Genomic DNA, 13,048 nt, shown 5'->3' with positions numbered 1-13,048 from the left:
CCCGCACCTCGCTCAGCCAGTGAGCGGGAACCGGTCTGTATGTGGGATCTAAACCCTCGGCTGGAGCGCCACCGCACTCCCAAGCAGTGCACTGTAGCAGTGCGCCACTGGGCCGTCCCGGAAGTTTTCCATTATTATTTCATTGAATAGGTTTCTCATGCCTTTTCCTTTCTCCTCTCCTTCTGGAACACCCATGATTTAAATGTTTGTGTGCTTAGGTTGTTTGCTAGCTCTCTTAGAATTTTTTCATTTTTTAAAATTCTTTTTTCCTTTTTTTCAGTCTCCCTGGGTTATCTAAAAAAGACTATCCTCAAGATCAGAAGTTCTTTCTTCTGCTTGTACTAGCCTGCTGCTTAAGCTATCGGTTGTGTTTTTTATTTCACTCAGTGAATCTTTCATTTCCATAAGTTCTCCTGCATTCTTTTTTTAAGGTATTAATCTCTTCTTAAATTTCCTCCTTCATATCCTGTTTTTTGTTTTTTTTTTTCTTATTTCATTATGTTGTCTAACTGAATCTTCTCATATCTCAGTGAGTTTCCTTAAGATCATTGCTTGGAGTTCCTTTTCAGTCATTTCAAGGGTTTCCTGCTCTATAGGGTCTGGTATTTGAGAATTACTATATTTTGGTGTGGTTGTATTTTCTTAAATTTTTGTATTTTTGGTATCTCTATGTTGATGTCTGGTCATCTGGTAGAGCAGTTGCTTCTTCTATGACTCTGGAGTGGGCTTTGGGGAGAGAGATGTCTTCTTCTTTTTCCAGTCTCTGCTGGTGACTCCTTGTGTCAGTGAAGTTGAGTCTGGCTGCCTGCATGGTGGCTGTGGCTACTCTGATGGTGTTGAGCCACTTTTTCAACAGCTGTGGCTATGACGGACCACACATGTGAAAGTGGTGTTTTCACCACTGGGTCGAGGGGGCTGCACTTAACTCCTGCCGAGGACCCCAGGTATGCTCTTTTGCCTGTTTCCAGGTGGAAGGGGCGGCTGTCCTCAGCTCCTACCTAGAACCCTCAGCGTTGTTGTCTTGCCTCTCTTCTTTTTTAATATAGTTACTTAGTGCTGTAAATTCTCCCCAAGTACTGCTTTTAGTGGCATTCCACAAATTCTGATATGTTGAGTTTTCATTTGCATTTAGCTCAAAATGTTTGCTAATTTCCCTTTTGATTTCTTCTTTGAACCATGGGTTACTTAAATTTGTGTCTGGTTTACAAATGTTTATATCCTATCTGTTCTTGATTTGTAATTCAGTTCTTTTGTGGTTAGATAACATTACATTGTATGACTTGGATACTTTTAAATTTATTGAGATTTATAGCCCAGAATATAGTTTTTTGGTAAATATTCATGGTGCACTAAATAAGAATGTGTATTCTGGTGTTAACGGGTAGAGTATTTATACATGTAAATCTCGCACATTTGGTTGATAATGTTGATATTGGTTGATAATGTTGATAATATCCTTGCAGATTTTCTGTCTACTTATTCTATCAGTTATTAAGAGAGAGGTATTGGTAATCTCACCTATACTTGTGGTTTATTTGTCCATTACTTCTTTAAGTTCTATCAAATTTTGCATTATGTGTTTTGCATCATGAAGCTCTCTTGTTGATGCATAAGTGTTTATAGGTTATTGGTGCATATATGGTTGCTTTTTATTAATTTTTCCATTTTAGCATTATAAAATCGTCTTTTTCTTGGTAATATTTTTTATTCTGAAGTGTATTTTGTCTGACATATATGTAGCCACTCCAGCTTTCTTTTGCCTAGTATTAGCAAGATATCTTTTTCTACCCTTCTACATTGAGCTTGTTTCTTTATATTTAGAGGACTGTATGTAAACAGCTTATGGTTGGGTCTTTTAATTGGGGTGTTTATACCATTTACTTTTGATGAAATAACTGATATGGTTAAGTTTGAGTCTGTCTTCTTGTTATTTCTTTTCTATTAATTCCACATGTTCCTTGTTCCCCTTATCATTTTTTGCCCTTTTCTTGGACTTTTTTTTTTTTTTTAGGTGAAATTGACATAAAATTTATCATTTAAAGGATATAGTTCAGTGGCATTTAGAATGTTCACAGTGTTATGCACAATCACTACCTCTGTCTAGTTCAAAAATATTTCCATGTTTTCATTCCAAAAGAAAATCCCATACTTGTTATGAAGTCACTCCTCATTCTGCCTACCCCTAGTCCCTGGAAACCAACAGCCTGTTTTCTGTCTCTGTGTACTTACCAGTCAGAATTGATATTTCATGTGAATGGAATCTTACAACGTTTGTTCTTTTTTGTTTGGCTTCTTTCACTTAACATAATGTTTTCAAGGTGCAATCATATTGAAGCATGTATGAGTACTCATATCTTTTTATGGCTGAGTCAGATTCCATTGTATAGATATTTATTCATTCATCTGTTGATGAACATTTGGATTGTTTTCATTTTTGGGTTATATGAATAATGACATTATGACCATTCATATAGAAGATTTTGTGAGTACATATGTTTTCAATTCTCTTGAGTACATATTCCTAAGCGTAGAATTAGTGGGTCATATGGTAACTATGTTTAATCATTTGATTAACTGCCAAAGTGGCCACACCATTTCACATTCCTACCACTAATGTATGAGAGTTTTGATTTCTTCACATCCTCACCAACACTTATTGGTTATAGCTATCCTAGTGTGTGTGAAGTGGTATTTCATTGGTTTTGATTTGCATTTGCCTAATGACTAGTGATGTTGAATATGTTTTCTTGTGCTTGTTGTCCATTTGTATATCTTCTATAGAGAAAGTTCATTCAAAATCTTCGCCCATTTTAAAATTGAGTTCTCTATTTATTATTGAGTTGAAAGAACTTTTTATAATATTCTGGATGTCAGTTATTTTATCAGATGCATGATTCACATATATTTACTCTGTGGTTTGTCTTTACACTTTTTTGACTGTGTATTTTGAAACACAAAAGTTTATAATTTTGAAGAAGTCCAGTTAATCTGTTTTCTCTTTAGTTGTTTGTTTTTTTGGTCTCATTTTAAGAAATCATTGTCAGCTGGCTGGTTAGCTCAGTTAGTTATAGCACAGTGGTATAACACCAAGGTCAGTGGTTTGGATCCCTGTACTGGCCAGTCACCAAAATAATAATAGTAATTAAAAAAAAAAAGAAGAAAACAATCAATGTCAACTTGAAGGCCATGAAGATTTGCACCCATGATTTTCCAGAGAGTTTTATAGTTTTAGTTCTTACATTTAGGTTTGTGATTCATTTTGAATTAACTTTTGTATATGGTATGAGGTAGGGGGTTCAGCTTTATTCTTCTGCATGTGGATATCCATATGTTGAAAAGATTATTTTATCCCCCTTTAATTTTATTGTCTCCCTTGTCAAAAATAAGTTGACCATAAATGTTTATTTTATGGTCTAATTTTATGTTTATATATATTGCACCTCTTTAGTTATTCCTATGTATTTTAGTCTGTTTTGTGCTGCTGTATATGGAATTATTTTTCTTAATTTCATTTTCTTTTTTTTTTTTTTTTTTTTTTTTTTTTTTTTTTTTTTTGTCTTTTGTCTTTTTCTGTGTCCGGCAACGGATCGCAACCCTCAGTGTTGCTCCCGCGCCTCGCTCAGCCAGTGAGCGGGAACCGGTCTGTATGTGGGATCCGAACCCTCGGCGGGAGCGCCGCCGCACTTCCCAAGCGGCGCACTATCCAGTGCGCCACCGGGCCGGCCCCCTTAATTTCATTTTCTGATTATTTATTTCTAGTGGATAGAAATATAATTGAGTTTTGTATATTGCTTTTGTGTTCTCTGACCTGTTGAGATCGTTTGCTCTAATAGTTTTTTTGTGTGTATCTCTTAGCATTTTCTGTATACAAGACTATGTCATCTGTGGTTGAGATAGTTTTACTCCTTCCTTTCATCTGGATTTCTTTTATCTTTTTATTTTCCTAATGCCCTGGCTAGAAATTAAAGTATAGTGTTGAAAAGAAATGGTGAGAGCAGATATATCCATGTCTTCTTTCTGATTATTGAGAGAAAACTTTCAGACTTTCACTGTTAAGTATGTTGCTAGCCTGTATTTTTAATAGATGTTTTTAATCAGGTTGAGAGAGTTTTCTGCTGTTCATAGTTTGTTGAATATTTTTATCATGAAAAGGTTTTGCTGTCAAATGTATTTTCTGCATCTATTGAGATGATCATGTGGTTTTTGTTATTTAGTCTTTTAATATTTTGTCACTTTTATTTTTTCATTCTTGAATTTAGTAATTTTGGTCTTTTTTTTTTTTTTTTTTTGGTCTGTGTACTTAAAGGCTTGCAAATTTTGTTTGTATTTTTAAAGAACCAACTTTTGGTTTTGTTAATTTTTTATTGTTTTTCTATTGTCTATTTTATTTATTTCCCTTTTGTTATAATTTCTTTCCTTCTGATTGCTTTCACATTTGTTTACTTTTTCTTGTATGTTTTCTTAAGGTGGCAGGTTGGTTTATTGATTTGGGATCTTTCCTCTTTTTTAATATAGGCTTTCCTTCTATGCACTGCTTTAGTTGTGGCCCATAAATTTTGGTAGGTTGTAGTTTTGTTTTCATTCATCTCAATCTGTTTCCTAATTTTCCTTGTGATTTCCTTATTGACCCATTGCTGATTCTTCTCCTTGCTGATGTCTTCACTTGAGTTCCTCTAGTGAATTTTTTATTTTAGTTAATGTACCTGAATTTTTATAATTTCTTCCCTTTTATCAATATTTTCTATTGTTAGGGCATATTTGTCATACTTTCCTTTTTTTGAAAATGTTGTAAATAGCTGATATAAAGTTTTTGCCTAGTAAATCTAACATCTGGCCTTTGCCTGGAACAATTTCTATTTATTGCTAGGTTTTTTGTGTGTGTGTTCATACTTTTTTATTTTTTTACATGTCTTAGTTTTTTGGTGAAAACTGAACATTTTAAATAATATAATGTGGAACTTCTGGAAATGAGGTTTTTGTTTTTGTTACTGCTGTTTGGTTATTTCATGGCTTCTCTGAACTCATTTTGTAAAGTCTGTATTCTTTTTTCTCATGAAGCCATCAAATTGTGTGAGGCCATCCAAAACGCTACTTGGTTATCATAGTTTTCAGCTATGATGGACAGGGATTTTTTTTCAACGCATGGAAGCATTAGCTTCCAGTCTTTTCTACAAGGTTCTGTTTGCTTGTCATTACACTCCTTCAGCACTTAGCCAGGCAGTTGTCAACTCTGCCTTACCTTTTATTTCTTGCTTACATTAGAGCCTCAAGTTCAAACACAGGTCTCAGGTGTTTGCTGAACATGCACATATTCCTGGGCATGTGCAGTCCTGTGCACACACATGGCCTTCTATGTGCCCAGGAATATTTCAGATCTTTTCAAAGCCCCCTTTGTATGTGTCATTCACAAACTTTTCCTTTTATGTTGTTTGGTTAGCTTTTTTCGTTTTTGCCTCATCCTGTTACGGCCACTTTAGGCAGTTGCAGCTTTTAAACAATTGCCTCTGATTGTTTTTGACAAACACACATGGTGGTGGTAGTGATGGTGGTGGGTGAGTCCTCTGAGTAAGGTTAAATAAAGACAGCCCTTTGAGTGAGTTTTTCCAGGGAAATGTCAGGCAGATCAAATTGTGACAATTCTTCAGGGAAGTAGGGTTTTGGAAAAGATCCAACCCTCTTCTGATCCTGTGGCTTATAGGATGCTTTTTAAAAGAACATTGTTGTAGGATGTTGGTTTTCTCTTCAGTGTGGAGCTAGGGAGAGAAGGATAGTAATAGCTCAAGTTAAAATGCCACAGTGTTTGTTTTTCTTACTGAGATTCAGCTGTTTTTCTTGATTAAATGTTCCCTTACCAAGGATTTTTGCAAGCCTTTGGTTAATTTCCAGAGTTCTTAAAAAATTAATATTGACGATTTTTGTCAGTATTCTTGTTTCTTTTATGAAGGATTTTCAGAGGTTCTTACTCTGCCATTTTCTGTGACCTCACTCTCAATGATCTTTTCAAGAGATTAATATAATAATGTTAAAAAATATTTTGTGTATTTACTCATGTGGTGACCATTTCTTTTCTTCATTACTTACACAGATCCATATTTTAATATACAATTTTACTTTTGCTTGAAGCACTTGCTTCAATGTCTCTTTTAGTGCAGGTTAGCTTGTGATGCATATTTTCAGCTTTGTATGTCTGAAATTGTCTTTTTTTGGTGTTCATTTTTGAATGACTCACTGTTTTTTAAAAATTATTAAAGTTTTTTAAAAGAAATATTCTTACAGTAAAATTCTATGTCTTTTAAAACATGTTAATTTCTATAATTGTCTATATACAATCTGGGTACAGAATAGTTTCACTACCCCATAAAATGCCATCATAATATGCCTTATCTTCATACTCTCTGCCCTGCCATACTCCCATAACACATGTTTGCTCTCCATTTCTATTGTTTTTTGCTTTTGAGAATGTTATATAAATAGAATCATACAGAATGTAATGTTTTGAGACTGACTTCTCTCATGCAGTGTTATGCCTTTGAAATTCATCAAAAATGTCATTAGTTTGTTTCTTTTTACTGCTAAATAGTATTGCATTGTATGGATATACCACAATTTGTCAATACCTTTATTTGTTGATGGACATTTTGGTTATTTTTAAGTTTGGCTATCACAAGATGTTTGTGTGTACATAAATTTTTATTTCTCTAGGATAAACATGTAGGAGTTGGATTACTGGGTCATATTGTAAGAGTGTGTTTGACTTTTTGTGAAACTGTAATATTGTGTTCCAGAGGTGCTGTACCATTTTGTATTCCCCTGACACTGTATGAGTTGCTCAGTATCCCCTGCATCACTTGGCATTGCCAATTTTTCTTTTTTCTTTTAGCCATTCTAATAGGCAGGTAGTGGTATCTCATTATGGTCTTAGTTGAATTTCTGCAATAGCTAGTGATGTTGAACATGCTTTCTCATACTTATTAGCCATCCATATACCTTCTTTGGTGAAGTGTCTGTTGCAAAGCTCTCTCTCATAATGTCCCCAAATGACCTTACATGAGTGATAAGGTTGTATTCCAAAGGTTAATTAACAGGGAAAACTTCTGATTGGCTGCTGACTTTGTAGCATTTATAGGATCAAAAGTGGTATATATGAAAATACAAGTAGTACATTGTATATCCATATTTCTTATCTCTATGCCTGCATGTTTTCTTTTTTTAATTTTATCAAAATATAAAGAATTTGGCATTTAAATGAGTATTTTTTGATGAAATCAAAATTTCCACGTTTTAGAAATCTGTGCTATGTGATTTTTTAAATTCCTTGAAAAAAACTTGGTATGGGAGAAAGGGAAAGGTCAGAATGGAGAAACTGTCTAGGCATTCAAAACTCTCCAATGTCGAGCCTTTTTGTATATATAGATCACAGATGCTTTGGTGGTGTTTGAAAACCTGGACTCTTCCCACCAGTTACTTAGGTACAGTGGAATGTAAACATTTATGAGGGATATTTCTGAAGATTTTCATGAACCTCTACATTTGCTACTATCACTATAGAATAATTTCTTAATACTCCATGAAATGTAATTTCACAGAAATTTAAGTGCATGCATTATAAATATAGCAGTGTTTCTCTAACTTTAGCTTACATTGGAACCACTTGAAGGGGCTATTAAAACAGATGGCTTGGGCCTTCTCCTCAGATTTTCTGGTAGTTCTGTAAGGGGCCTAAAAGTTTGTATTTTTAACAGATTTTCAGGTGATCCTTATACTTCTGGTCTCAGGACCAAACTTGGAGAATTACTGAAATAGAGATGTAGTTGTTGCGGCATCTGCTAAGTTTTAACTTCTCAGCCTATCTAGCATGTGTGTGAATGTCCATGGATGTGTATGTCCATGGATGTGCATTCTGCACAATTACTGTTTAGCACACACAGCTTTGCATGTAGGAGATGTTCAGTAAATGGCTAGTTTAGATTTTTGGAGCTAGAGGGCATGCCATTCCATTAGAGCCTTATGATAGGAGAAGAAAGCTCTGCAATGAATCATCTCTATATCTTTTCTAGTTTTGTTTCTTCAAGTGTGATGTGAATGTGTTAGGCTTGGGCAGTGGCTTTGTTTTTTTTTTACTGAAACTTAATCGATTGTGATTTATTTTTAATTTAAATTTTAATAAATTTTATTGAGATTTAACTTACAATAAAATGTACACATTTAAAATGTGCAACTCAGTGAGTTTTGAGAAATGTATACAGCCCTGTAACCACCAATATACAATCAGACTACAGAATATCTTCATTACTCCTTGTACTCATTTGTAGACATTTCCCAGTCCTACCCCTGTTCCCAGGCAATCTCTGATCTGCTTTCTGTTACTTTTGTTTTGCCTTCTCTAGAATTACATATAAGTATTTTATGTAAAATGTACTCTTTATTTGGTTTCTTCTGCTTACCATAATGTTAGATATTCATCACTGTTGTTGTTTGTATTATTAGTTCATCTTTATTGCTGGGCAGTATTCCATTGTATGGTATATACTGTGAGTAACAATTTAGGAAGCTTATAATTTTTATTCTTTTGTAATGTGTACTATACCTTTGTTTTAAATAGTTATGATAAAGTGTAGTAGATTATGTAATGAAACTTCATTTCATTTTTACAGTTCTAAAATTATAACTATTTTGATGTAATTATTCTTTTCCTAGCACCTTGTTATTTCAGTTTTAGCAAGTTTGTTTAAAAATGCAAGTATAAATTTATTAAGAAATTTTGGTGGCTCTGGAATTTGAGAGAGAAATCTGAACTTAAATGACCATTAAGTTTTTAAAATTAAGATTTATCTTACCAAGTAGCATAAAATAAAATCTACTTGATTTTCTTTCAGTAATTATTTGCTTTCTTTTATTTTACGTGAACTATGAATATGAGTCTGAACGTACAAGTGAATTGACTTTCTACTGTCTCTTCAGCATTTTGTCTCTTGGAGCTGATCTGAGAAGTGTTTTCCAAAAAAAATATTTTCTTATGAAACTAATGAGAATTTTACTTTGACAGGCTTTTGGAAATGCAAAGACAGCTCATAATAACAATTCAAGTCGTTTTGGCAAGTTTATTCAAGTAAATTACCAGGAAACAGGCACTGTACTCGGGTAAGTACTGCTACTTACCGGTAGTAGAAGGCTTCAGAGCATGTTTTTATTTTTGTCATTACTCCTTTATAAACCATGAACTGTTCATTCGCTTGTTAATGAGAATAGTGACACTGGTGTCTGCGTTAAAATTTTTTCTTCTCAATGTTTTTTTCTTTGGGAAAAGTTCAAACCCTAAGAAAAGTTGTAAGATTAATGCAATGCTCATACACCCTTAACCTAGATTTATTAATTTGCTGCATTTACTTTTGTTTATATTATGTATATATTTGTTTTTTTTAAATTATATCCGAATAAAGTGGTTATATAACCTGACCTGTAATTACTTTATTTCCTAAAACAACCACATTTTCCAACATACCATATTACTACTATTATACTCAAGAAATTTAATTTTGTTACAATAATATTTCTTATTATACAGTCTGTGACTGGAGTCCTCTGGTGGCAACAGCAATATTCTTATAAAGAATTCTTATATATCTTTTTAAAAAAAATTAATAGAATTTATTTTTTAGAGCAATTTTAGATTCACAGCAAAAATAAGTGAAAAGTAGAGTTCCCATATCTCTGCCCCCACATACCCAATTTCCCCTATTATAAACATCTTGCATTAGTGTGGTCCATTTGTTACAATTGATGAGCCAATTTTGATACATTCTTATTAACTAAAGTCCATAATTTACATTAAGGTTCACTCTTTGTGTTGTACATTCTGTGGGTTTTCACAAATGTATAGACATGTGTTTAGCATTACAGTTTCACAGAGAATAGCTTTACTGCCATAAGAATCCTCTGTGTTCCACCTATTCATCCTTTCCTACTTGCTAACCCCTGGTAACTACTCATCTTCTTACTGTCTCCATAGTTTTGCCTTTTCCAGAATACTGTATACTTTAAATTATATAGTATGTAGCCTTTTCAGATTGGATTCTTTAACTTAGCAATATATATTTAAGTTTCTTCCATATCTTTCTGTGGCCTGATTTTGTTGGAATATGTTAAGTTTGTATATTAATTTGGGGACAGTTGACATCTTTGTGCTTTTTAGGAGTGTTTTAAATATTTTTTTGTATTTCTTGAGTTTATTTCTAAGTATTTTTATTTTTTGTTATAACTGTAATTTTCTCTTGTATCTTCTTGTTACATATTGTTTGTATATATGAAGGCTATTGATTTTTATATTAATTCTATATTTTAATAAATTATTAAATACTGAATTATGTTATTGTTTATATAAGTTTTACTGTTTCTTATTTCTTCTAGGTATATTATCATATCAGCAAAAAGAGATAGTTTTACTTCTTTCTTCAGTTCTTATATTTCTGATTATTTTCTATCCTATCTAATTCACCTTCAATACTGTATGATAATATTGTTTCTGATCTTTAAGTGAATGCCTTTACTTTTTCTTCATTAAGTAAAATACTGGCATTAGGACACTTTATCATATTAACCAGTTAAGCATCAATTTTAATTTTCTTGAGTGTGTTTGTAATGGGTATTGAATTTTATCAAAGGCCTTTTTGGCATCTATGGGTACAAGCATGTCTTCATCTTGAGATCTGTTAATATTGTAATTTTTTCCCCCCAATATTGAACCATTTTGCATCCCTGGGAAAAGAATCCCACTTGGTCAATACAAACACACACGCATACCTACATGCATAAACAGACATATTTATATACACACATAAATTGGTGGTTGTGTTCTGTTTGCTAGTTTTTATTCATGATTTTTGCATTTGTGTTATAAGTGAGATTTATTTGTACTTTTCTTTTTATGCTATTTTAATTATGCATAAGTCTTATTACTTTACTTCTATGCTTAAATTTTAAAATTTTGACCAAAGCTATTATGTGTATTTTCTCCACCCCCAACCCAAAACCAAAACCAATTAAAAACAAAAAACAAAACAAAAAAACAGGAGGGATAAGTCCTTCTTCAATGGCAAGATTCGTAGCTCATTTTTTTTCTTGATTTTGAAGAATGATCAGTTTGCAAAGATACAGTTGGTATTTTTACTCATAAAAATGGGATTCAGTTAACTTGTAAAATACTGTTCTTAGTATTTATGATTGTGCTGCAGGTGAGGTTGATAATAGGTAATGTTGTGTATTGCTTTATAACTTACAAAGTACTATTATATATATTTATTGATTCTCAAAACAGTTTTGTGAATTACCAATGATAGATGTTTATTTTCCCATTTTAGGAAGGAAATTCAGGCTCTCATGTGTTAAGTGACTACCTAAAAAAGTTAAACGTTTTCTTACATCAATGATAAGCAAAAATCTTCTTGATTATTAAGCCAACAAATATACACTGAACATTTTTAATTCATTTCTTTCATTAAACATTTAAGGAGTTCATTCTGAGTACCAGATACTGTGTTAAGTGTTGAGCATATAAAAAGATGTCTATGTTCTCTGCCATTAAAGTTGGGTAGACTGATATTTATATAAGATGATTACAGTAAATGAGATAAATGCAATGAATAAAATATATGTGTGGAGGACTTCATAAAAACAGGTGATTTTTATGTTGGGAATTGAAAATTTGCCAAGCAGAAGTGGGAAATCACATTATGGATTGAGTAATTGGCATTAGCAAATGAGTAGAATCATGGCAAGAACTTGGTGTACTTAAGGAGGTAAGGTAAGTTCAGTGGCTACAGAGCATGGCACAGTGGTCGGTTGGTATCAAATTGTGAATAAAGCTCTAATGTTTGTATTATCTTCTGGGCACTACGAAGCAGATTTTTGAAAATTTTATTGTAAAAAATGTCAAATATGCACAGAAGAGAATCAGTGGTATAAGGAACTCCCACTCAGATTCAACAGTTGTCAAATTTTGTCATGTTTGCTCCTTCTATCCCTCTTCTCTTTTTTCATGCTGTTTTTTATTTTTTTTAAATCCCAGGTAGACATAATGTCAATTCACCCCTACATATGGGGAACAAGTGAAAGTAAAGAAATAACATGAGATTAATAAATAAGATTAGATCTTATTTTATAGGTAAATAACTCTGATAACAGTATAACTCATGGATTGGAGGGGTTGTCCAGAAAGTAGCATGTTGGTATAGTTGAAAGAGAGAGCATTTGTAGTTAAAACAGACCTAGGTTCAAATCATAGTTGTGCTGTTTACTAGCTGAATGATTTTAATACCTTTGAGCATCTGTTTCTACACTTATTAAGTAGGGGCAGTAATACTTGCCAAGCGGGGTGGTTGTGAGAATTTAACATATTAGTTTGTGCTAGTTCCTTCTCTGCCATTTTAGATAAACCAGAGATCATTTCATTAGTTTAGACTAGATGTAATATTGGTAATTCAGCAGAAGAATTAATACATTTTACTTACTGGTGGTGTTAGTGGCAATGGATTTGCAGAGAAGACACATTTGAGCTTCATTGTAATGAAGGGATGAAATTTACTGGACAGAGACTGGGAATACACTAGGGAATTAGAAGTGGGAGGAAGAACATGAACAGTGTAGTCAGGAGTGAATGGCATGCTTGAAGGAATAGCTTGTATTTGGGAGTAACTGAAGTATAGAGCATGTGTTGGGCAGGAACTGGGGGAAATATAGCTCAAGAGTCAGATTTTGACCCCAAAAAGATTTGTGTTAAGTAGTTTGGATTCAATACACTGTAGTGTAAAGTTTTTAAGTTTCAGATTATAGAACCCGTTTTCCAGTGAGATCTTAGCTGATTTCTCCTGTTTGAGTAAGAGGTATTGAAGGCTTGAAAGGTACAGTATAGGGCCGGCCCGGTGGCGCACTGGAGAAGAGCGCCGCTTGGGAGCATGGCGGCGCTCCCGCCGAGGGTTCGGATCCCATGTGGAAACCGGTTCCCGCTCACTGGCTGAGCGCGGTGCAGGCGCAACACCGAGGGTTGCGATCC

General features: G+C 33.5%; 1 protein-coding gene across 1 annotated transcript in view; it reads left to right on the top strand.

The window, feature by feature from the left end:
- MYO9A (myosin IXA) overlaps nt 1-13,048 on the top strand; it is a 331,403-nt gene that overhangs the window by 72,832 nt on the left and 245,523 nt on the right. The window contains exon 3 of the mRNA XM_008571047.1: nt 9,047-9,141. Coding sequence (XP_008569269.1) covers nt 9,047-9,141 — 95 coding nt within the window. The remainder of the gene's footprint in view (nt 1-9,046; nt 9,142-13,048) is intronic.

Source organism: Galeopterus variegatus, unplaced genomic scaffold (assembly GCF_000696425.1).
Source record: "Galeopterus variegatus unplaced genomic scaffold, G_variegatus-3.0.2 Scaffold657, whole genome shotgun sequence".
NCBI lineage: Eukaryota > Metazoa > Chordata > Mammalia > Dermoptera > Cynocephalidae > Galeopterus > Galeopterus variegatus.
This window is presented reverse-complemented; position numbering and strand designations above follow the sequence as displayed.